This window comes from Chaetura pelagica, unplaced genomic scaffold (assembly GCF_000747805.2).
Source record: "Chaetura pelagica isolate M959 unplaced genomic scaffold, ChaPel_1.0 scaffold916, whole genome shotgun sequence".
In the NCBI taxonomy this organism is placed as follows: domain Eukaryota; kingdom Metazoa; phylum Chordata; class Aves; order Apodiformes; family Apodidae; genus Chaetura; species Chaetura pelagica.
Genome location: NW_009953642.1, coordinates 47,137 through 73,451, shown reverse-complemented (window position 1 = coordinate 73,451; position 26,315 = coordinate 47,137). Strand labels below are relative to the sequence as shown.

The window sequence follows — 26,315 nt, the reverse complement described above, 5'->3', positions numbered from 1 at the left end:
CATAACAAGTAACACCCAGCAAACCTTCAGTCATCAATAACCATATAAATACCATGAAGGCCATGACCCAGTCACCATGTGAACCATGAGTGATCCAGTCTGCTTTACTGTGTATAGTATTCAGCATGGTAAAGCAAATATTAAGTGGAGACACACCTCAGAAAGCTTGATATGTCAACCAGTATTGAACAACGACATGACTTAACATTTCAAGGTAATTTCTTGTACTAACTGGGGAACTTTAATCTAGACTACCCGAGCATGAAAGCATTGACTGTGACTGGTACAGTATCATGGCACATACAAGGGGTTGCAAAAGAATGCAAGGTCTCAGATGTCCTCTAGCAATTACAGCTAGGAATAAAGGTTGAATTCTGAGCTGGAGGAACTCTTAGGATAACTACAGTCAGAACACTTCCAAATCCCCCTCATCTAAAGAGGAGTTGTACAGCTACAGGTGCTAGAATCACAGAACCTCTGAGATATGAAAAGCCAGACTTTCCAGAGCAGACTCCCAGACACACCTCGTGGCCTGCTGATAAGCAGGAGGTGAGGGCAGAGATGGATGAGGTCCAACTAAATATTTGTGGGAAAGTATGGGGACAATGGCTCTCTTGGAAGGCAGCAATTTAAGCAATCTGATTTTGTATTTCCCTGAATTTGTATTGCCTATGTCACTGAGGTGGGCAGGTGTGTCACACTCATCTCTTCCAACAGGGAGACATCCAGGTTATGTCTGCCTAGTGGACCAGACCTGCTGGCTCAGCACAGATCTCGACTCACATCCACAGCCATCACGTGAAGATGAGGCAGAAAAGTCAGGAGTAACAGTCAATGGTATCAATCACTCCTAGAGCATTTTTCTGCCTTTCAACTAAAACTGAACACATCCAGAGGCCTCATAACAGACGTGTAGACATCTGAGCCACAAACAGCATCTTGCTTTGCATCTTCAGAGGGTAAAATGTCCCACAGCTCTTTGCACAGCTGCGCACAGGCAATGCATTCTCCCACGTGGCCATGGGTAAGTTTTTGCCTTGTTACAGGTTGCAGCAGGACTTGCTACTTACAGGGGGTCCAGCCAGCCCGATTCCTGGCACGCCTCTGTCTCCTGGCAGTCCAGGCAGGCCAGGAACTCCCCTCTCACCCTGAAACAGAGGAGAAAATCACAGGCTTTGTACACTGCTGAGAACATGTGCTGAAATGCAATCGGGTTTTTATGAGATACTATAACACTGATGCATCCTGACCTGATCCTGCCCACAGAGGAATGGTTTTAGGTGGTGGCACCATGGGATATGGCACAGCTACAGTCACATCATGCCAAGAAAGTTGTCCCTTCCGTCCCACCAACCCCAGCCCTTTTCTGTGAGCACTCACACACATCTCACACATATCACATCACTGAGCAGGAACAGAGCCTCTACAAGTATTTTAATTTATTTTATCAGAGAGCATCCACTTCCCAGCATTTGCAACTGCCTGCAGGGTGTGGGGCGCCCTCCTTGGCTTGGGAAAATGCCAAGCACCATAATATGCTTTTCTTTCTCTGTGTTCCTATGGTCTCCTTGGCTTGGGAAAATGCCAAGCACCATATGCTTTTCTTTCTCTGTGTTCCTATGGGAGATGACTAACCTGCAAACTTTCCTAAACACAGAGTATTTATCTGGGGAAGAAAGACTTAAGGATGTTTAGTTACATCTTCATGTTCCCCTTTGCCAACGAGGGCCTTCTCACATAAATGTACGAAGAACTTTTTGGGAAAAAAAATAGAAATTAACAGTTCTACCACACTCTCTAGAGGACTGTACTATAAAAGGAGAGATGCCACTTCTAGTAAACAGGATTTTCAGCAGCCAAACCTAACCTGCAGAACACAGAGAATACTTTACAGCATTTAACAGACATTGCAGACAGAGGGTTAAGAAAGAATTCAGCTGCAATACTTAAATTTAACATCTTTTGTCTTGTTATAGGGAGAAACCAAGTAAGGCTTTTATGGATTGTATTGCAGTTGTGAGATTCAGCCTCACATTGGCAGCAGACTTATAACAATCTTATGTCTGTTCTTTATTATTACACCATTTCCAGTTATATAGAGGCACGATAGAAAAATTGTTACCCATGGATTCAGCCCACCCAAAATTCAGTCTGCAATATCTCCTAACTTTTTTCCTTTCCTTTCTTTCTTCTTAAACTAATCTTATATTACAAAGAAATAATACTTCAAGGACAGTAAGAGAAAATGTATTCTGATTAGTTCAAACACTCCAGCAGATCCCTTATCTGTTATTTTATTCAAGAACATAATTTCAATACAAAAAAAGTTCAATAGTATTTTCCCATGAACAATTAAGATTCTTACCATCTTGTGTTGATATTGAATAGAGTATTTCATGAGGTTTTTTTCAGATTTTTTTTTCTGACTTTTATATTAGTTCTCAGACTATTACTGTGTGTTCTGAATTGTCAGAGATACACATAACAGAGTACAATGCATTTATACAGAATGCAACAAAACCACAAGAAAACACTTCATAGCAATTTGGTTATTTAAAAAAATACAGAACTTAGATGGACCTCATCTCATACTATTATATTCCTTCTTGTCCAGTTTACAGAATCCACTTCAACATCCTAGTCTTCTTCCATTCCAGATCAGGATATGGTCATTTCAAAGAGAAGAATTTCTCACATATCTGATTGAAGATTCAAGCACAATCCAGATACTCCCAGAAGCAAACATTTCTGCTGTTTGCTTCATTTCTCTATGTATTTCGTACTTGGAAGGGAATAAACATTATTTTCAGCTGAAATTAGTGTCATTAACTTAACCTGCCAGCTGGTCTTAACTACAGAATAGGGGGACAAACCTGGACTATCTGGTCCCATGGGAAAATAATTCATATCCTCCTTGAGAGAGGTGAAGGAAGGGAAGCAGGGGGCTGCTCTTTGAGGGGCTGACAGGTAGTCTAAGACTAGGTCATCCTTTAGCTATTAAATGTTTCTCTTGCTGTATGGATTAAATGTCTCCAGTCTCAACTGCCCTGAAAAAGAGCATTTAGTCCTTAGTCTGTTATTTGAATTCACAAAATGCTGGAAGAAATGGACAGTGAACAGAGCTAATTCATATAATAACATTTACATCTGTAGACATATTAGAATAATAGAGAAAGGAACCCCCTAAAGAAGTGCATTTTTGAGTGAAAGCTTCACAAACTCTATTTTCCAGTGAAAAACTGATCATGTTTTCACTCTAACTTTTCTCCAGTTGCAGCGATGGAGAGAAGGAATAACACCCATACTCACCTTAGGTCCAAAGGGTCCTGGCAAACCTGGTGGGCCTCTCTGCCCCTAAAGTGAGACAGCCAAAACCAGAGAAGAGTCACCATGCAGCCAAAGAGGAGCCTGGACTTTGAGACAGTCAAAGCATCAAGCATCCCCACCACCAACCTCCTTAGAATCATTTAATAGTTTGGGTTGGAAGGGACCTTTAAAGGTCATGTTTTACTGGTAACATGTAAGCAAATGAAACAACCTGCTGATTCAGCTGTACTTTAGTATTTTTAGGGAACTTCCAACAAGCTAAGCATTTTTGTACTGGTCATAAGGACTATGGGTACTCCTTGTGGACGTGTCCATCTTCAAGGGCCACCATGGCATGCTGAGAGAAACACAGCTCCAGTTCTCTCTGCCTTTTTGGATGCATTGCTGTGATCTGCAGCATTTTGCACAACCAGGTCTTTCATGTCATCAGTAGTGAGCACTTGTGAGCACCTGTGAGCACTTGTCACCATGCAGCCTAACTCTGCCAAAAATCCATGATTCTTCTGCAGAAGTCATGCTTGTTTATCCCACATCAAACTACTCCGAGGCAGAGCTTCCCAGCAGTACTCACCTCTTCTCCATCTTTACCCTTACCAGGCAAACCTGGCTCTCCAGCAGGCCCTGGCTCACCACGTGGCCCAGGCAAACCCCCTTTTCCTTCTTTTCCAGGATCACCCTGTAAAATACCATCCAGCAAAACTGTTATCAGCACATAGATCACAAAATCAATCACAGAATGTTAGGGGTCGGTGTTGGAAGGGACCCCAGCAGGACCAAAAATTAGGGTAGATCACTCAGAAAGGCATCCAGACAGGTCTCAAAAGTCTCCAGAGAAGGAGACTGCACAAGCTCTATGAGCAGCCTGTTCCAGGGCTCTGTCACCCTCACAGTAAAGTTCTTTCTCATGTTTAGGTGGAACTTCCTGTGCTCGAGCTTTAACCCATTGCCCTTCATCCTGTCACAGGGTGCAAGTGAAAAGAGCTTGTCCCTGCCTTCTTGATGCGCAGCCCTCATGTATTTATAAACATTAATTAGATCTCCTCTCAGTCTTCTCCTCTCTAGACTGAAAAGCCCCAGGTCTCTCAGTCTTTCCTCACAAGGCAGGTGTTCCAGTCCCTTCATCAGCCTTGTAGCCTCCGTTGGACCCTCTCAAGTAGATCCCTGTCCCTCTTGAACTGGGGAGCCCAGAACTGGATGCAGTAAGACCATTCCTGTCTCAGGTCTTTCATTGGGACTGAAAGATAAGGGGTTTTTCTAGCCTCATCTCAATTTTACTTGGAATCACGAGAAACCCCCTGTAAAGGGAAGCCTTTTACTTCAGTAACTCCAAGGCACTTGTAATTTTCCTCAGGGAAAGTAAAATGACATTTCAAAATGTTTTGGGAACCAGCTCTATGAGGGAGCCCTTGGACAACACATGACCCTGAGGTAGATCTCAGTAACCTGGAAGATGATTTTACTGCAGGGGCTACTTCAGCAAACAAATATCAGGACTCCAGCATGCTGGGCACTGAGAAACATATGAGCAAATTGCAAATATTTTACCTCAAAGAGTTCACTGCCTGGCTATGAGATGGGACATAACAGGCAAGGCAGCTTAAAAGGTCAGGATAGACTAGAAAGCTGAACTAATGGTCCAATTACAACAGCTTACCAGGAAAGCAGAAATCTCAGTTTCCTAACCATGAAAGCCAGTTTTTCTTCCAGCTTTGTATTTACAGTGGTGAACAGGAGGTATTTAAAAGACCAAATCCTGCTCTCATCAGGCATTGAGTACAGGAGAAGATCATCATGGCATAAACATGTAGCAGTGATTTCACTGTCTCCAGTTGTACCTCAGTGGTTTTATTAGGTAAATTATAAAGCTGCAACAGGGTGAAAACCTTACAGCATGTGTAATGGAGGAGGTCAGAAAAAATTATCTCATGAGCCCACGTGTCTTAACTATCCATGAACTTATGAAATTTCCCAGATGAGACTTCTTCTGTCTCAGGTTACTTAAAATGCCCAAGAAGAAAAAAAAAAGATCCATGAAAGATCAAACTCACCTTTTCCCCCTTTTCTCCCTCCTTTCCTGGTAATCCAGGGTTTCCAGGCACACCCTGGAGAGAAAAGAATTTTACAGCTTAAAACTTTCTTTTAAGGCAGCATTTGATCCTAAAGTAAATGGATAGACCTGTGGGTTCAGTACAATCTGTCTCAAGGATCAGTATCAGTTGTACATTTCCCAGTACAGCCAACCTGTAATCCAAAGAACACCACAGAAGAGCTGTGCACCAGGTACTTAAAGCTTTGAGTTACGTTTTTCAATATAAAAAAGAGCTGAGCAGCAAAAGGAGAAATTGAGTTAATCCCAGAGTTGTGCATTTTCTTTCTTGAACTACTTTTTTCACACTGTAAAATCCTGAGCAGTTCCTAATCCATTACCAACCAACCCTCAATCATCACCTCTGTATAAGATAAGCCATTATTATTATTATTTTTTTTTGATGGCTGCTGCTCTCCAAAGATATACATTGGAAAACACAGCCATGTTCATTTTACTCTTTATTTCAGTTTTCAATCCTTTTCAGTTCTGGGCAGAACTCAAAGGATTCCTTGTCAAAATACAGATTATTTGGAGCTCCAAATTAAACCCCGTAACTTCTTAATTCATCAAGACACATTACAGAGAGGGGCTTCATTTTAAGATGTGAAATGATGTCTTGACACTAGTAAGATTGGATTGACCTTCTCACAGGATGGATACAATCATAAATTTCCTTTTTGCACCAGTTAAAATTATTTCCAGCTGTAGTAGCTTTTATAGGTAATATATTAGCATTACTGGTATAGAAATTTGCTGGAAGGAATATGAAATCAGAAAAGGTCTTTTTTGATATCATCTTTCAGTTTAAAATTAAATTGCTTTATTAATACAAATAAATCAAATTTATCTTACCAATTAGTAGAAAGGCAATTTTAGATTTCTTGGATTGCTAGGTAATAAACTCTGTATTTAAGAGCCCTCTGTGCTAAACCACTGTGTCTGAATACTTCATAAAATGGGATATAGGTGGTATTTCTCACTTACTCTGGTGTAAACCCAGATAAAACCCAGCAGTAGAAAGAAAACACTGGTGGGGAAGGGATTAGAGTTAGTGCAAAGATTTTTTTGCAAACATGAAAAGTTCTATCATGCACAACTTCATAATGGTGATAAACTTCTGAGAAAAGCAGGACATTATATTGATTTCAAAGCTCTGACTGCAGGATCAAATGCAGAATTAGAGTGGAGTGGAGTGGAGTGGAGTGGAATAGAATAGGATAGGATAGGATAGGATAGGATAGGATAGGATAGAATAGAATAGAATAGAATAGAATAGAATAGAATAGAATAGAATAGAATAGAATAGAATAGAATAGAATAGAATAGAATAATTTTGGTTGGAAAAGACCTCTAAGACCATCAAGTCCTAGCACATTGCCAAATCCACCACTAAACCACATCCCTCAGCACCACATCTACGTTTCTGTTCAATCCCTCCAGGGATGGTGACTCCACCACTGCCCTGGGCAACCTGTCCAAAGCTTGACAACCCTTTCAGTAAAGAATTTTTCCTGATGTCCAATCTAAACCTGTGCTGGCACAACTTGAGGCCATTTCCTCTTGTTCTACTGCTTGTTACTTGGAGGAAGAGATAAAATCTTCATGTCTCTTCAGCCTCCTTTCAGGTAGTTGGAGAGACCAACAAGGTCTCCCCTCAGCCTCATTTTCTCTAGATTAAACATCCCCAGTTCCCTCAGCTGCTTCCCAGAAGACTCCAGACCTTTCAGTAGCTGGGTTGCCCTTCTCTGGTCATACTCCAGATGCTCAATGTCCCCAGTTTCCTCAGCTGCTTCCCAGAAGACTCCAGACCTTTCACTAGCTGGGTTGCCCTTCTCTGGTCATACTCCAGATGCTCAATGTCCTTCTGGTAGTGAGGGGCCCAAAACTGAACACAGGATTCAAGGTGCAGCCTCAACAGTGCCAGGTACAGGGGGACAATCACTGCCCTAGTCCAGCTGGGCACACTATTCTTGATACATCCTTTCATAATAAAAATAGCAATTTACAATGCAATTTTTATATCAAGAAATCAAGTTTTCAAAAGGAAAGGACAAAAGAAAATGAGGCAAAGGAAACAAAACTAGAGAGACAACAAACAATGCAGTTTTTCTCTTGAAGAGCTGGCAGTAAAAATTGCTTTTGACAATTTGGTGAGGAGTGAAGCAGCTCCATGACTCCCTTTTGCTACAAATGAATATGAAAACATGTTTCCTGGATAGGCCAATTCCAGGTGCTTCCAGATCTTTCAGTTCAACCATAAAGATAGTGTCATGAAACACAGACTTTTGAACCTGATAGTTAACCCTGTAGAAGGGAAACCCAAACATATTAAATAAAGAAATCAGGGGACAGATGGGAAAGCAAATACACTCGTGCATACATACCACATTTCCTGGCAAGCCTCTTGGACCTGGGGGCCCTGCTGGTCCAGTCACACCCTGTTTTAAGAAAATGAAGTGTGTGTACATATGTCATTCAAAACTTGCCCCACCACAGGAACAAGTTATTCCAAGGGAGATTGGAGTTCATGTAAGTCATAAAGCAAAACCCACCATTTTTGTGAAACATTCTGTAGTGTAAAGAATCATGAAACAATACAAAATAGATGAAGACTCTCTTTGGGAGCCTAAAATTACATTCAATTAAAATAAATTCGAAAACTAGCTGAGAAAATTCTGGGCCTGAAACATCAAAAGAACAGAGGAAAGTATGCTGGTTTTTCTATTAAAATAAACATCTAGGTCAACAAAATAGGCCTTTCTGACAATTCTACCTTTCTGTACTGTGAGGATCAAAACCCACTAAACAGATGAACAGCACAAACCATTCAGAGTGTTGTAGTTCTGAATTGTAGGTCTCTTCTGTCTGCAAGCAAAAGCTTATTAAGGTGGGAAGGCTCATGTGTGTTCTCAGAAATGCATGGGGGACATGTGAGGACACATATTTGGGGATTTATGTCACCATAGAAATGCATGTTTGGGTTATCAGGCTAAATGTAGGCATTTTCCTTTATACTTCACTGTTGCAAGTTGAAGTTGCTTCCTCTGTAGTTGCTTGTCACCCTGCATTACACAAGGCTCACCTGTTGTCACAGCTTTGCAAGGGAAAGGATTTATATCAGCATGTCTAATCCATTTAGGACTAAACCAGACAGACTATCTAAAAAATTCTGCACCAGCAGACTGAAATAATCTGACTTGAAGTAGAATACAGAGAAACCTCCTCTACTGGAAGGGCTGGACAGTAATATCTTATAGAAGGACAAGGCAAACATCTGGGAGGTGATGAAAATCTTCCAGAGCATAACTCTTCACAAAGTGAATGTCTACCTGTTGCCCTTGGCTCACTAAAGGAGAATTAAAGGTTTCCTCATGTCTGTGTTATCTATAGCCACTGGTCTACGAGCCAACAGAAACATCTGGAGTAGTGGCAATCTGTGAAATTTTGGCAAAAAAAAATAAAAGGTGCCCACATAGACCTGCATTTCCATATCATTAACATCCTCTGAGCCATCAGGTTGAAAAGTAAAGAAATTTAAAAATTGATAGGATTGGTGGAAGGGTTTTTTTTTGTCATATTTTACCTCCCCAAAAGATTAAGGAGTCCTTCAAACAACAGTGAAAGAGAGCTGGGGACAGGGAGTTCAGAGTTTAGGGACAAAGCACTGCTAGAAACAACATCTAAGCACAAGCCCAAGAAGGAAAACAATGAACACAAAGGCGGAAGAAGAAGCTTCAGTGCTCTAGGATGTTTCATTTGGATTTCCTATTCCCTCCTTCTCCCAAACACAAATATCCTATTCTCTCTGTTGTTATTGCAAATAGTTCTTCAGTTTTCCTTTTCTGCTCTTTAGTGGCTCTTTATTCTGCCACAAAGGCCTTATACACTCTGAAAATAATAAAATAGATTCTGAATCCTTTGCTGTTCTTTAGCACACAGTCAGACAACAGCAGCATTCCCTGCAACACACACCTCAAAAAGCAGTATGTGGTGATTCCTCTGCTAGGTAAATAAAGCAGAATTGACTAAGAAGTCTAAAACCAACTGTTAATAAAAATTTAACTGAAGCTGGGATGAGCAGTGAGGCCCCTGCACCAGCTGCTGCCTGAGCTTGGCTGATATTGCAGTGCAGGAACAAGCTCCCAGCAAAGAGGGAATTTTGTTAGAGAGGGAGAGACTTGGCCAACAAAAGAGGCACAATTTGGAGCTGGCTGGTTGGGACAATGATCTATTTGACACAGCCAGGCCTGTTTGCCCACAAGCAGCAACTCTTCCAGCTGCAGTTTAGGATGTGCCCTGAGCCCAAGCAGCCTGAGACTGCCAATCTGCAAGGCAATGGCTTCAGAGCTCCTTCAGGGGACACCCTTCAGGTATGTCACTGTCAGGGAAAAATGCTGCAAAGTAAGCAGTTACTCACTGTCTCTCCAGGGGCTCCAGCTTCACCTCGGGCTCCTTTCTGCCCCTTTGTGCCCTGTGAGAAAAGTGGAGACACATCAGCTGATTAGCGATGGGACAGGACTGCCTGCCAGATAAAAAAACTTCAGGATGCCTGAACCTGCACTAGGCAGTGGTTTTCGTCAATCAATTCACAGAGGAGTTTAACAGCTGAGGAAATGGCTTCCAGTTCTCTGTGCAGTGAGAAAATAAAATATAAAAACAAAACCCTGAAACATAAGAATTACTAATGACTGGTCAGCTCAGAGGCTATTTCTCAGCACAGGATGCTGAAACTTGCAGACACCCATCTGGGTGAAACTCCTTCCCACCCTCAGGCCTACCAGCAACTTCACTACCAGCTCAACTCTGATGATCTCTGTGCACAGAGGAAGTTTTAAATGGTCAAAATAGATCACAATGCAGAGGGTTTGTCCACGTCCTACATGCCAAGTAGCCCTTTCTTAAGGGTTTTGGCAGGACAGAGTATACTCACTGATCAGTCCCCCACTGAGCAGATGTTAGTTAGAAGTTGCAGGGTATTACACATTTTTTTCGTAATGCTAAGACTGCTGTTAACCTGTTCAAGCTGTTGATGCCCAGGTAATAGCTGACTATATGGCCTGGGCACAGCACAGATGATGCCAGAGTGAACACCCTCCCATGTTGACCTCGGTGATGACTGGAAACAGTATGGGTGAGTCAAGAAATTTTCAGAAGATAACTGGGATTGTAGAAGCATTTCACATGAGCCATAGAGCCTTCAGGGTCAAGCAGGCTGGGGCTGAATTTGAACATTCTGCAATGTTTTGACAAGGTACTGTATCTGTGAGACCTCTGCTTTAGTGGCATCAGTAAAAGATGCCCTCTAGAAGGCTTCTGAAGTTGGAAGGAGTCCTTCAGACAACACTGATCATCCTACAGAGATGTCATGTTTCTGCTTTGATTCTCCTCATGTCGTCCTGATGGTCAGCATAAGTAAATACCTCTGCAGAAGTCACTGATCTTACAACAAGGAAGAAATGGGTTGTTGGTGTTGGCATGTAGGGGAAGAGATATTTACAGTGATATAGACCTTGAAAGCACCCTTTGCTGACGATGCAGAAGATTTTATTCAAGGCTGGGCCCTCTTACCGGTAGTCCTGCAGGTCCTGGGACACCCTGTTCACCTGGGACCCCAGGTAATCCCTGCAAAAACAAGGGTAGATGTGAAGGACCTGAAGGAAATTTCTCATTTTTCCTCCTGAGCAAAAGGAGATGTTTCTTCTTTTTCTCACTGAGAGAAGAAAGGGTGTTTTTTACAGTGGCTGTGACTGCACAAGACTGTCTCTCTTGAGGGCTCCATCCAGAAGAAGGGCAAGGCAGAATACAAATGGGTAAGCCAAATGCACAGTTTACCTGAGCCACATCACTTCAAAAGCCCTTAAAAATAAACCCTGCACAGTCTTGCTGTCAGCCAAACTCTGGCAAACCCCTTAGTCCTCTTCTCAGCCACTAAGACCCAGAGTTATAAATTAGGTGCTTAGTTTCATGTAGCCATCTAGCTTCCTGTACAGTCAATACAAAACCAAGAACCACTGTATCCATTTCTGATTTGGGAAGCATCCAAAATATGAAAGGAGTATGTGTCCCCCCCTCTCCCTCAGAAACAGGCAGCTCTCATGTTCTCCCCTTGCTAAAGTTCAACACCAGCTGAAGAAACACTTGGCTGTGCTTACAGGTTCTCCACTCGTTCCTTGATCTCCTTTCTCCCCTTTTGGTCCAGGTTCACCCTGATGTAAAGCAAAAAAGAGAGAGAGAAATAAAAGCTCTTTCATGGCTGGAAGTCACACTGGTCCTGTTTGGTAAGAAAGCTCTTTCAATCAGTTGTCCATTTCTGACACAGAGCAGCTTCCTCAATGGACTTTGAGGACAGTGAATTGAAATTATCTATGTCACATACAAAGATTTTGAGACCTTTGTCTAGACTTCTGAAACTGTTATGATGCCAATTGCAAAAATATTCAATTCAAAGAGAGGGCAGTTTTCCCTCAGAGAGAAAAGTAGTTAAAGAATTCACCATTCCAAAACTTGAGCATTTTACCTTCAATGATTTACAAGGCCAGACAATATGACCCAGAGCAAAAGCACCAGCACCACTGCACTGCCTGTCTGTAGGACAGCTGGCCTAAAGTCACAGAATCAATCACAGAATGGTTTGGGTTGGAAGGGACCTTTAAAGATCATCTAGTCCAACCCCTAAAGTCATCCTACAGTTGAGGAAATTATGCCATGTACAGACAGGTCCCTACTCCACCTGTAAGAGAGGGATGTTCAGGGTTTCATCTTGAGCTTGTACATCTTTCCAGGGATGTACCCAGCTTTTCCTGATCTCTAGTTCTGTTAACATCTCCATACATTCCTGCAACTCCCCCTCCCTCTTGCAATGTCAATACATTATTTCATGCACCACCATCACTGATTAATAGGATTAATTTATTCCTGTTCTTTCTCCTTACAGTAAATTGGAGATGCTTTCAGACAGAAGTTCATCAGCTTTGTTCTGAGCTTTAGAATAATAATAAGTCCATATTTTTTCTTGTTATAAATTGAAAAGGAAGAGCACACATTTCTGGAACTAGTTGGAACAAAACAGGCAGTACATGAATACTCACATTTGGATATTTATATGAATATATGTATTCAGGCAACAGCAATAATTACTTATTCATTATTTATCATACAAGGTGTTTCAATTATGCAATCAAGGAAGAGGAAGAACATCAGTGATTAAGGATACACACACACACAAGGAATATTGATCAGTCAAAATGCAGAGCCCAAGACAAATCAGCTTGAATTTTATTCGCATCAGCTATTTTACTAATCATTTCTGCAACACCTGGGAATTCAAAGTCCATTTGCAAATGATTCTCTAACAGACTAAATAAATGTAACTGCATAAATATTACTCATGTCTGTATTTATTATGCATTACGAATAAATATTATCATATGTGATAAATAATAGGAGGAATTTTACTCTACAAGTAGCACCTCGTTGGAGCAGCTTTTCATCAGGCAGTCCCTTGTGCCATCTAGTGGCCTTTAGAAAGATAACGGGACCACCTCAAGTTCAAGCAAAGGGTCCTCTGCAACAAAGGTAGTGGGGGCTCAGCTGTGCCCAGCTGTAGTGGGAGGTAGAAGGCTAAGGGAAGAGTCATCTGCCACTTTTGCCTCTACCCAACCATCACACCTGACCACCGTGGTCCTCGCACACCTCATCTCCAAGAAAAATTTAATGATTTTAACTCACTGGCCCAAATAAACATGAAAAAGTTCCCTGCACCCCATGGAAGAAGCAGACCCCCCTTCTGCTGCATCAGTGAGTTGCTGCAGAGCTCCCAGCACAGACTGCACCCAAAACACCCAATGGAGTGGTGGGAAAATGGGAACTAAGACTCACTTGGTCAGAGACTTTCCATTTCTGACAACCACTAAGGTGTGTTTTAAATAAAATTGACTTTAACTGGTAATAAGTAAACAGAGTAATGTTAGCCTTCTATCTAATAGCCTTCTATCCAGGCTGTGATCCTGTCTCCATCTCTGTAAGTTGCTCCCTGTTACTGTGCCACATATAGACAATGGAAAGCAACGGCAAGTAGTGTGTTTTGGAGAGTCTGACTTCTTTGTAAGGGCAGTAGCCACAGGACAAGGGTAACAGCTTCAAACTGGAAGAGGGGAAAATTATTTTAGACATTAGGAAGAAATTCTTCACTGTGAGGGTGGTGAGAGACTGGAACAGGCTGCCCAGGGAAGTTGTGGAAGCCCCATCCCTGGGAGTGTTCAAGGCCAGGTTGGATGGGGCTCTGAGCAACCTGGTCTAGTGGGAGGTGTCCCTGCCCATGCATGGGGTTGGAACTAGATGAACCTTAAAGTGCCTTCCAGTCCAAACCAATCTATGATCATTCAGCACTCTGCAGGTCCTGCAGCCTATCATTACCCACACTTTGCTAAGGCTTATCACTACGTCTTGACACCTTAATCTGTAAAGCTGTAAATCGAAGGTATCTTATTACCCATTATTCTTCCCTCCCCTTCTCCTCTCACACCTTGCAGTACTAAGTGCTGACCTGTGCTACAGAAAGCATCACCACATTCATCTTGAACATGGAGATATCCCAGCGACCTGGCCTTCTGACACACTTCAGGCCTTTTATTCTTTACTGTCTAGCAGCTCATTTACAAGAGTAACAAACTTCAAGTAAACAAGGTAACTCCTTCTGTGACTGTAGTACTGCAAAGACTATACAAGATGTCATTGTTCTACTTCCTTAGTATTTATATAAACAAACTATGAGCCAAGGGGAAAAGAGACCCAAAGAAATAAAAATTTCCTTCCTCAGCCTCTGAAGAACCTGGCATATGCACTTTTTTTTTTAGTGGCACTCTTCCAGCCTACCTCTGCCATTTATCCATGCTGTAAAGCCTCCTGATCCTTAACAAGTTTATTCACATTCCAATGGTGTGATCCTAGGTAATGCCAGATAATTCCCACTATGAGCTGCAAGTGGGACATAAAACTTAATTTTAAACTTCATTTAAGAGGCTGGGCTAGCACACAGCTATGTCCTAGCCCCAGCTGGCTTGGATTCTGCTGTAACCAGGACAGCTGTGGGCATCATGACTTTGTCACACTGGTGAACCAGACTCAAGCTGAGTTCTTTACTGAAAGCATTTAAATAACATGGAAAATACCAAGGTGCTGTGTGTCCCATCAGAGACAAGAGGCAATAAGCCAGAGGTCATGTTTGTTAGAGATGTTACTTACAGGAATCCTAGGGTGTGGGGTGAAGAAGGCTGTCTGGAAGAGAGGCAGGATTGTTAAAAGAAGCATTGCCAATTTTCCTTGAAATGCAATAACTTATGTATTCTCCTCGTCACTACAGAATACACATTCCATAAATCCATCAGCAGGTTTATAAATGAGCAGCTCATTGTAACATCTGGCTGTTTGGAAAAAAGCCCACACATATCAGACATTTCCTAGAGCATCTGAAATATGAACATGAACTCAAAAGCAACCTGAATGTCTCACTGCTATGGAAAATTAAACAAGCTTAACCTTGAACTATTAGCAATCTCCAGGTTACTTTCCCACTTGGAGCCATCCTCACTATTATTAAATTTCCCTACTCCATGGCTGAGCTTGGTGTGTTGTCTCTCTGCTTAGAACCACATACAAACCATTTACAACTCAATATAGTTGTTCTGGGGATTACATAGTCATCTTGAAGGATTAGCAACCAAAAAAGGATCAAATTTTGTAGAGAGAGGCAGTATCATTTATCAAAAGTGATACAATAAGCAAGAAAAATGTAGTCCTTGATGACATGTGGAAGTGTAGAAATCATCACCCACTTTCACGGCTGAAATAGAAAATATTTCTCCCTACAAACACAGGAAGCTTGAGCAGCTGGACATATCTTCTCTGTATCTTGCACTGTGTTTGCAAGCTGCCTTCTCTGCCTTTACTAAGACAGATTTATCCTTGATGTTCTGACTGGATCATTCTTATGTGACACACATGGAGTCTTTCCACACGATACCATGAAGCACAGTTTGGCACAGACTAATAAGACCCAACTGATGGCAGGAAATAAATTAAGTCCTCCTCTATTACTTCATGAAGGTCAGTGGGCACTTTAATTTTCACCAACAGGCCTTGACTCAATTTCTCTTCATAACCTGTGAACGTGGCAGATGTAACCAGCTGTGGTGAGCAAAGCTGACCAGGGGATATATGCCATGTTTTGGAGGATCTGTGACTGGCATCAGCCCTCCTGTTGCAATGTCAGGCCATTCCTAATGTTTACTCCAAGCTGCTTACTCAGATTTTGCTAGAGACAACTCAGGTTTATCTATTTACACTCAGTGGATGCTGGTTTAGTTGCCAGTGAACTTCACTGTAATTATGCTCAAGCTCCCAAAAGTACTTTTGTAGACTCATTTTTAAAACAATGGATTGACATTTTCTTGGTCTTTTATTTTATTTTATTATTATTTTGAAGTATATCTTTTTAATTAGCAGCAGGGCTACTGATTTGTGTGCTGGATCCAGAGCTGAACCCTGAGTGAGTTCTGGGATGAGGGGATCTTCCTGGGGTTACAGCACAGCATGGGACTGCACACCATGGAGGCTCTGGGAGGCTACAGCACCAATGAAGCTGAATCCTTTACCCAGAAGTTCATGTCTTTGAGAAGTGGAACCTTCTGATGTTACTGGAAAAAGGTGAATCTTTCCCCAAGAAGAGCTGCTGCTCACTGATACCTGTCGAGAGTGAGTCTTCTCCTGAGATCCCAGTGGGAAAAATCTAGTTTGCCTTGGAAAATCTGTATGAATGTACTCCCTGTGTTCAGCCATGACCTCCTTCAGGCAGCTCCCAGAGCTGCTAAAAAAATCACAAATTCAATTTAAGTGCTACCACAAGGTAAGGGCATACAAAAAATACTGTTTGCAAAGGGGCAGAGGAGGGCACAACCTCCTCCAAAAATAAAGACTAAACACAACTGGATACTGCTCCTCTGAAGCAAAGGGAGTTCATCTTAGAGTAAAGTGGTCCTAAACATTCTGCAGAGAAGCAAAGATCTTGAGAAGCTTTGCTTCTGAGGAATTAGTGTGGAGGAAGTGTGATGATGCTTTGAATAATGTTACAGCACAGAACACAGTCTTACTTACTGTTCCAGGTAAGCCTGGTGGTCCAGGGGAACCCGTGTCACCCTAAAGAGAGGAGAAAAACATAAGTAGGGATATCAAAAGATGCCTAAATGAAACTCAACATGATCAGTTAAAAGATGCATCATTACCAGATGAGATGTCACTCAATGGAAACATGTCAGCTCAGTGACACTGTTAATCCCACAGCACTTCTCTGATGGGCAGAATTTACATCTCGGCTCTGGCCAGAATTTCTGCTGCCCTTGTTTTGCTGCATGCAGGATTCCCATTTTGTTTATCACTTTCTGACTTTATCAGTGACCTGACTTCACAGGGCAGTGAATTTCTAATGTTACTCCATTCAGTGTAGGAATGATATGGAGCTTAATTTGCATTTTGAGTTAAAGATGATCAGAGTTCTCTATTGAAAAACATCTTTTAGCTGAATTTCTTTTGTGGATGGAAAAAATCAAGATCCTCTGTTTTATATAAAACATGTAAGTTTCTACATCCAATTCACCCTCTAATTGTTTAGTTAAAACTATAGTGTTGCTGCAGTATTTAATGAGAGTTTTAGTGCAGATGGCTTAGCTGCTATTGTGTTCCTGTCAGTCCCCCTGACACTTCCAAGCCAAGAAGTACAAACATTTGTTAACCTCCCAGACGTAGGAGATTCTGGTGCTTCATTGGAGAGGTCATTTGACCACCCGTGAAAGAATCAGCCCCTCGATAGAAGGTGAAAGTCACTGGTAAACTGAGAGCTGATGTATCCTAAGGACAACAAAGTGGTACCCATTTCCTGATGGCTATTGCCACTATAATGAGGGCAAACTTTCCACTACACAAACATAGGAATCTGCAAGGCCAGTGCTTCATATTCACCTTCATGTTCACAGGGGGTGAACGTAAATTTGGTGGACATCACCTTTGTCTAGTTTTCTCATTTTCACTGAAATTAATAGTACTGTCTTGGCAGAAACCCAGACTATTCCATAAATTATTATTCTAGCACAACATAGGCAGGCACAAAAACTTCTTTAGAATTTAATTCCAGGCTCATTTATATCAGCCAATTGTAAAACAAAGAAAAGTTTCCTCAAATTAAAGAAACTGTCCTTAGATTTCACCAGCTGCTTACTATTTCTTGCATTACTCATGAAATTATTGTCTTCATCTCATACACAGCATTTTCTGTTTCTTCTCTGTAAAGCTCAGCTAAAAGTCTTCCATTATTTCTAATTTTCCTTGGATATTCTCCTCTATAACTTGTATCTGCCCCTTTGTCTTTTTTTGCCTCTTGCCTAAGGAGGAGAATGCTTTTTTCATTACTTACCTTTTCTCCTCTTTCACCTTTCAGTCCTGGGAGACCATCTTTTCCTTTTTCTCCCTAAAAATAGGGAAGGAAAGCAGGAAATATATGTTTTGATCTGATTGCACCAATCCCACTAGAATATTTTACATTTTCAGTTGATCTTACCTGTCCTCCAAGATGTAGTGCAAGCAATTAACTTTTCAAAAATCAATGAATAGCAATTAAGTTCACAGAAAGGAAATCACCAAACCTAAAATAACTCACACGTAGAAGATCCTACAGCCTGATGAAATTTTTAAAACTTGATTATTTTTCTATTTGTACAATAGAGGCACCAAAACAGGAGTTAAGTTCCAAAGTGGACATTGATATTACCAGTTTTGTTTATACACAAGATTTCTGGATGATCCATTCACTGGTCCTGACCTTTCTACTTTGCCCAGGTAGCCTGGTCACCTGCATGTGAGATGCTTAGCAAGGATGATATGAGTACCCCTCAAAATGAACTCACAAAATTTATCTAACTTGCTTTCAAATAGGAGCTATCTGACCTACATTCCTATGATTTTATATAAAGAGATAATATATATAATCTATACACTATACAATACCTATAATACTGCAAACTGAACGATAAGACCTTGGTTGAATTTAGATCCTTCTTGATCACCTTCAAGCATGTCATTAGTTATCAGGAGTACAGGCCTCATTTACACAGCAAAATTTACTGTTGGGCCCCTGATCCAGTTATTTCCCATTATGTAGATGCTTCTGGAGGTCTGGAGCTACCCAGAGGAAGCAGCAGACACCAGGACTTGGGTAGAAGTCAAGCCATCATAAAATGATCCAGGCATCTCGGATCTTCTCCAGGGATCAGTGACAAGTGTGATCTGTGAATTTTGTTGTTGTTATTCATGGTTTTTTATGTCCTTATATCAGGCAGGTATTTCTGAAATTGAGGCCTAAAGAGCATTGACCCTCTTCTACAGCCTCACAGACAGCATGGCATCAGCCATAACCTTCTGCATTTAGGTAGACACCGTTCATTAGCACCTCCACTGCAATTAGGAACAATCACCAGGCAGTAAAGCTCATTTTTGGAAGGGGTAATTGGTGACTTTGCTGGACACCAATCAGCTGCTCACCACAGCAATCACACCAAGAGAGAATATCACCAAGAGACACTTGATAAGTTCTCCTGGCACCAAACCAGCAATCACACCAAGAGAGAATATCACCAAGGGATAAGTTCTTGATAAGTTCTCCTGGCACCAAATGGTAAAAAAAAACCTGAGCTGTGGCTCAGAGTCACTCACCTGGTCTCCTTTTTCTCCTCTCAGTCCAGGTAAACCCCGAAGACCAGGAAGACCTGCTTCACCCTTAAAGTAAGACAAAAACATGTGCATAATTGAGGAAGAGGCATCAATCATGGCTTCTACTAATAAATCCTGTTACTCTCAAATGTATTTAAGAATGAAGAGGCAGAACGGTGGGGCCAACTCCTCTCTCACTCATTAGTCAGTTAAAAATGCATCAAGTCTGGTCCTCAGGGTAGGCCACAGTGAATTTAGTCACAGTGCCCTTTGGCTGGGGAGGATGAAACCTTGATTTAACTATCTCTTTGTGTGCCTGATACCAGACTGAAGCGTTCAGAACTCAAGACTGCAGATGGTTTCTTCTTGCTGCCCAGTCACAACATGATACACATGCTCTATGCTGCAGGCCAGAACTTGCCTCAGCTTTTTCATGGCTTTGATTATAGATGTAGTTTGCTGGGAGAGAATGGGATTATTTTGATTATCAAATAATTTCTCATTTTTGGAAAATCATTACTTCAAATAACAGCTAAAACATCTCTTTTTTGGCTGTTAAGTGACAAGGTGGAATTTAGGGCATGTTTTCTGCATGCTTGTTGGTAGCAGGACTGAGCCAGCAAGTAAAATAGTGACAAGGTGGAATTTAGGGCATGTTTTCTGCATGCTTGGTAGCAGGACTGAGCCAGCAAGTAAAAGCAGCTAAACAAAATCAGACCTAACTTATTTTCATATTTAATGATCTGGTGTACTGTGGAAATGCAAAACCTGCACTGTATTCATTTGAATGGTACAGATGTTACCTGGCAAACAGATCTAGAATTTTCCAGATGCACTGTAACATATTTGGATTTATTTCAGTTTGAACATTATATTTTATTTTCTGCTTTATAATACTTGCAATTGGAGTAATGATGATCTCTGTGCCATGTGGTTTGTTCTAAATACATCAAGTATTGTACAATTTAACTCCTGGTTGACACAGTTTGTTATCTGAAAATAACCAGGTGGTGTCCTATCTGTAGTTGTTCTGCTATCTGCATTTGTAGTGCAGTGGCACAAACTCAGTCACAAGCAGAAGCCAAATGTACTAAATGCCAAGAACACTGCTACAAATACTCTAAGCACAAATCAACCTGGCGTTGAACACTTCCAGGGATGGAGCTTCCACAGCTTCCCTGGGCAATCTCTTCCAGTGTCTCACCACTTTCACACTAAAGAATTTCTTCCTAATGTCTAACCTCAATCTACCATCTTCCTTGCCCTACCACAACAAACCCTTGTAAAAAGTCCCTCCCCAGCTTTCCTGTAGCCTCTTCAGATACTGGAAGGTCACTATAAGTTCTCCCTGGAGCCTTCTCTTCTCGAGGCTGAATAACCCCAACTCCCTCAGCCTGTCCTCAAAGCAGAGCTGCTCCAACCCTCTGATTATCCTTGTGTCCCTCCTCTGGACTCACTACAGGAGCTCTGTGTCCTTCTTATGTTGAGGGCTCCAGAACTGGACACAGTACTGCAGGTGGGTCTCACAAGAGATGTGTAGAGAGGGATGAGGTGTGAAAGAAAAGCAAGAACTTTTAAGCCACTCTGTTTTCCTTTTCTTCCCTATCCACCAGGAACATGATGATTGTATTTTCCAGGATACAATTAAATTTGGATTTAGCATATTTATTTTTTTCTGGAATTTTTGCATTGCTCTGTCCAACCATGTGTTTTATACACTCATCTCTTGCATCTTAAGTTTCAGATGCAAATGACATGCACATATCTTGTTATCAGCAAATAGCTTTTATATTGCGGGTGGTCACTTCATATCACTCTGACAGGAAGGCCTTGCTGCTAAGAATATTTTGCCTTCTTACCTGCTCACCAGGTTGGCCACGGCTTCCTGGTTCACCCTGGAAAAACAAAAGCAAAACTTCAAAATTACGAAGACCTGACACTTTTGGAAGAACACTTTCTTTGTAAACTGTGTCCCTCATTGTCCTGCCCTGTGTTGTTCCATCTTCTTCCCATAAGGTACTGAAATTGTCTTCTTGATGGCTTGGGAACCCAGACCACAGGGAGTCAACACGAGGGACAGGACAGATCTCACTATGCTTAGAGACTTGGGAGAGGAGCAGCAAACAGTGTTTGGTGTTTTGGAACATCATGAACTTTGAGAGGTGGTGAGCTGCATCTGCTCATCCTCTTATGCCTCCAAATTTAAAGGAATCTTACTCTCCTGACTTACGTATAAGACCTTCCAAAATCACACCTCAATTGACTCGATGGCTACGGGAAACCATGAAGTGAAATTCCTTACCTTAGGGCCAGCTTTTCCAGGAAAGCCTTCCTCACCCTTCTCCCCTCGTTCTCCCTGCAGGGAACACAAGAAGTTATTATACAACCTCATCTGGCACTGCAGAATGTTTGCAGGCAGTGACAAGGAATATTTTGACTCAGATCCTCAGTATCAGCCTTAGGATATAAATGGAGCCATAGGAGAATATGATTTCTGGAATGTTTTTTCCATTCTAGCACTATTTGCAATCACGTCTCCAGCACCAGTCACCCTACTAGAATATTTCTGGAATACCTTGAAGTCAACCACTGTCACATTAAAGATGTTTATAGTGAATTACCTTTAAAAAAAAGCCACAAAACATCTCTGTTCTTTTTCTTCAAAGTATATGTAGTTAGAAAGTCTGCATTATTTTTCTGAAGAAAAATAAATAGTGGGGAGATTGGGACCATGGTCACTGGGCCTTTTAAGTAAATCCTTTGAACGTGGTCTTTCAATACAGGTGGTGTCAGCATGGAGAGCAGAGACTGAAGTGGATTAAGAGAAGTGCAGTAGGCACTACACAGGCCTGTGGTTAAAATCCACAGCTTATTTAGTCTCAAAAATTGGTTTTAGGCTCCAAATTCCTCACATTTATTCATCAATAAATGGGAGCTGGGGACTTTGCCAGACCTGGGCTCAAGCACTCAGTGCATTCAGTTGAGACAGACAAATGCAGATGCTGTGTGTTACTGGACCAAGTAGGGACCAGAGTGCTCAAGTATCAGAAGGAATGTGACAATTGCCAGTGCAATCCAAGGCTGCAGATGGTTAAGAGATGCTGTCTTTATTCCAATATGGCATCATCATCCCCAAAGCCAACCTTGGCCTTCACAGTCAAAAAATGGCAAACTTCTTTGACACTTATTTACACAGTGATGGCAAGTCAGTCACAGTGTCTCCTTCCTCTACATCTCTTATCTCCCTTCTCCCACTGCAGAGACAGCAGAGGAGACAACTCTTCCCCATCTGTCATGTGTAGAAGCTTTCAAATGGAGCATAAGAAATAGGAAACAATGAAGAGCCACTTTTCTGCCACAAAGATCTACAGAAGCCTTTGGGGGATAGTATATCTTCTTTCCAGCCCTTCAAGGAGAAAGAAGGAAACACCTTTGGAGCCTATCACACTTCTTTGTTCTTCTTCTTTGTGCCTTGGGCACTTGCCTTGACTTGCCAGTGTCACTGGTTTTTCTGAATGACCATAGAAACTTCTCAGTTTGCAATGCTCAGTTGTGTTTGCCAAATAGGCTGCAGCAGGTGAAGACAGGAAGAGGATCTCCCACCCCTGCTGCATTTACAACCAGCTCCATCTTCATAATGACTCAGTAGAGTGGGACTACACCAGTGGATTTGGCCCTGGAGCTTCACCAGTGGCTCAGTGCTGGGGGACTGGTGATGTGGTGTTTGGCTCTGGAGGCATGTTCCCCTTCCCACTTACTCTTGCAAGCTTGCCCAGATAAGCAGCTTAATACCATGCACATGGTGTCACTTGCCTTTTGACCTGGAAGCCCAGGAAGCCCATTTAATCCATCTTTGCCAGGCAACCCCTAAACAAGAAAAAATCATAAGCTGTTAGTGCCTGTTCTTTGTATCATTAACAGCAAGCTCAGCATGGCATGTTTGGTTCATCCCTCTTGCCACTGACTGAAGTTTAAGAACCACCTCATGCTTTTTCACAGAATCACAGAATCATTATGATTTGAAAAGACCTCTAAGATCGCTGAGTCCAATCATTCAGCCACGGGAAAACAAAGCAAAACAGAACAAAAGCACAACACCAAAGCACCAAACAAAAACCAACACAACACCACCCACCATGTCCACTAGAGCATGACCTGAAGTGCCACGTCGACACATTTTTTTAGTATCTCCAGGGATGGTGACTCCACCACCTTCCTGGGCAGCCTGTTCCAGTGCCTGACTACTCTTTTGGTAAATAAATGCTTCCTAATATCTAGCCTAAACTCCCCTAGCTCAACTTCAGGTCATTTCCTCTAGTCCTATTGTTATTCACTTGGGAGAAGAGGCCAATGCCCACCTCACTACAACCTCCTTTCAGGTAGCTGTGGAGAGCAATAAGGTCTCCCCTCAGCCTCCTCCTCTCCAAACTTAACAATCCCAGTTCCCTCAGCTTTCCTCATAGGATTTGTTCTCTAGACCCTTCACCAGCTTGGTGGCTCTTCTATGGACTTGCTGCAGCACCTCAATGTCCGTCTGTAGTGAGGGGCCCAGAACTGAACACAGGACTTGAGGCACAACCTCACCAGTGCCCAGTACAGGTAGAAAATCAACTTCCCTCGTCTTGATGGTCACACTATTCCTGATGTAGTCCAAGATGCTGTTGGCCTTCCTGGCCAGCTGGAGACACTGCTGACTCATTTTCTGCTGGCTGTTGATCAACACCCCCAGGCACTTTTCTGCTGGGCAGCTCTCCAGCCAACCCTGTAGAGTTGTATGGGGTTGTTGTGGCCCAACTGCAGGACCTGGCACTTGGCCTTGTTGAACCTCAGACAGTTGGCCTTGGCCCATTGATCCAGCCTGTCCAGGTCCCTTCCCAATTTGGCATCATCTGCAAACTTACTGAGGGTGCACTCAATCCTCTTGTCCAGATCACTGATAAAGGTATGAAGGATCTCCTTCTCTGGAGACTTTTAAGACCCATCTGGATGTGTTTCTGTGTGACCTGTCCTAGATTCTGTGGGGGTCTTGCTCTGGCTAGGGGGTTGGACTTGATGATCTTCAGAAGTCCCTTCCAACCCCTACCACACTGTGATTGTGTACTGAACAAGACTGGTCCCAGAACTGAGCCCAGAGGACACCACTGGTGACCTGTCGTGGATGGATTTAACTCTCTTCTCTACAACCCTCTGGGCTTGGCCATGCAGTCAGTTTTTTACCCAGGAAGTCAGTTTTTTGCCCAGTGTAAACCAGTTTGTTTTGACTCAAAAGAACACAAAAGTTCTTACAACTCGCATATATTCTCAGCCCTTTTTCCAGTATCTCAGTTTTGATGAATGACCACAGGATGTCAGTGTTGTTATAGAGAAACAACATCATAGAGATTTTTATGCACTGTGGATTTTTAAATAACTTAAAAATTACAGTTTTACTTATCATTCTCTTTAAGTCTCTATTATCTGTAGCTATAAAGATTTTTGAAAGTCTATTTCTCCTTTTAAATATTGGTAATTTCTTCCACAATACACAGAGGCCTGAAATTAAATTATACAAAGCATTGTGACAGAATTGTTCAGCAGATAAGAATTAAAATTACTTCCTGTCATGCATTTTGAATGATGGGAAAAAAGTTTTGTTCCTTTTCCTAGTATTAGTCAATCTCCAAACACTGTAGAATACAAAGTATTGCATCATTCACCTTTTAAAAATTTATAGCCAACAGAAATTCTTATGCTCTGTTAAATCTGAGATTTTGAAGTTGAATTTTTTGGCCTGATTCAGGAAGCCCCAGGTTTGGAAGGATAATGTCTTGCCAAATGCAAAATGAGTTTTGAAAGGCATGACAAAAAGAGAACATCATAGTTCCAAGTACGTAGGAATAGTGGAGCTGCATCTGGTAAAAATATTCACAAAAGGCATGAGAGGCTAATGTCTGCATCAAAGATGACAGTGCTGAAGCCCACTGCAGGAAATGAAGTAGACTTGAAAATTAAGATATCTGAAGTCACTGAGAGCATGGAGGCAAGGGAAGCAGTTCCTCAACACTTACAGCTGGTCCTGGTGGTCCAGTTTTACCAGAAACTCCAATTTCTCCTGGAAGACCCTGAAAAATGAAACCAGAACAATAAATAAATAAAATCAGTATTTCTGTCCTTTGCAGCTACCTTAATGGAGGTTGCTGCTTTCAATTTAAAAGCAATTTTCCCTTCCATGGCAGTCAGATCTTTGCTGTGGGGGGTCCTGCAGACACTGACCCATGTAGCACCAAGATGGTTCCAATGCTCAGCACAGGGAAGTTGTCCACCTGCTGTGGCTTTTCAGTGAGAAAATATCAGATAAAACATCCATTGCCAGATGACCTGACTCAGTTCCCACTACAACCAGTGACCTAAACTTTTCCCCACCTATTTTTATCTCTGCTTCATATAAAACAAAAATAAAAACCAAGCCTGTTTTCTTACTGGTGCTCCAGGTGGTCCAGGAGGTCCAGCAATGCCTGGGGTCCCTGGAGGTCCCTGTAAGACAGGAAGCAAAACCAGTTTATCAAACTCTCTGATAGTGGCTAAAAAGCCTCAGGCTTTTCCCTGTGCTGTTGGAGCCCTGCTAAAACAGCAAAAATAACTGAGCTTTATTACATTAACTTCTATTTTTAAAAAAAGTAAGATGTCAAACTGTGATCCCAGGGAACTACCCACATGAGCAGAACAGGGTCTCCTGATTAAGTCACTAATTACTATTGCTAAAAGATAAGCCCCATCCTCCAGCCCAGGAAAAGAGATGAGAAAACTGAAGGCCATCAATGCTGAAGTACAACACAAAGCTTGTCCAGTAAGATCTGTTTTAACATCAAAGCTAATTTAATCTTAATTAATATTGTTTCAAAGTGAACAATTTCCCTGTGCAAAAAGATCTCTGAAGAACTAATGCATGGAAGGTGTGAAGGACCAGGTATTTCCTTACACGAACATGAAATGTCCTTTGAGTCAGCCGACAAAACTGACTTAAAACGGCGTCTCCATATGGCAGGAAACCCCCTCTGTGTGTGTGGGGGGGGGCAGCTGCTGCAGGGGAGGAGCCGTGGCCGGAAGCAGGGGCAGGACTAGGTCCCGTCTGATTGGCTGAAAAGCCCGGAAATGCAAAACTGGC

General features: G+C 42.0%; 1 protein-coding gene across 1 annotated transcript in view; it reads right to left on the bottom strand.

Moving 5' to 3' along the window:
* Positions 1–26,315, bottom strand: part of LOC104390659 (collagen alpha-1(XXII) chain-like) — a gene marked incomplete at its 5' end in the record, with an annotated part of 96,253 nt that overhangs the window by 34,128 nt on the left and 35,810 nt on the right. Inside the window, 15 exons of the mRNA XM_009999839.1 lie at positions 1,071–1,148; positions 3,310–3,354; positions 3,899–4,003; positions 5,376–5,429; positions 9,834–9,887; positions 10,985–11,038; positions 11,569–11,622; positions 12,142–12,146; positions 16,568–16,609; positions 17,880–17,933; positions 19,175–19,237; positions 21,031–21,066; positions 21,474–21,527; positions 25,219–25,272; positions 25,631–25,684. Coding sequence (XP_009998141.1) covers positions 1,071–1,148; positions 3,310–3,354; positions 3,899–4,003; positions 5,376–5,429; positions 9,834–9,887; positions 10,985–11,038; positions 11,569–11,622; positions 12,142–12,146; positions 16,568–16,609; positions 17,880–17,933; positions 19,175–19,237; positions 21,031–21,066; positions 21,474–21,527; positions 25,219–25,272; positions 25,631–25,684 — 806 coding nt within the window. The remainder of the gene's footprint in view (positions 1–1,070; positions 1,149–3,309; positions 3,355–3,898; positions 4,004–5,375; positions 5,430–9,833; positions 9,888–10,984; positions 11,039–11,568; positions 11,623–12,141; positions 12,147–16,567; positions 16,610–17,879; positions 17,934–19,174; positions 19,238–21,030; positions 21,067–21,473; positions 21,528–25,218; positions 25,273–25,630; positions 25,685–26,315) is intronic.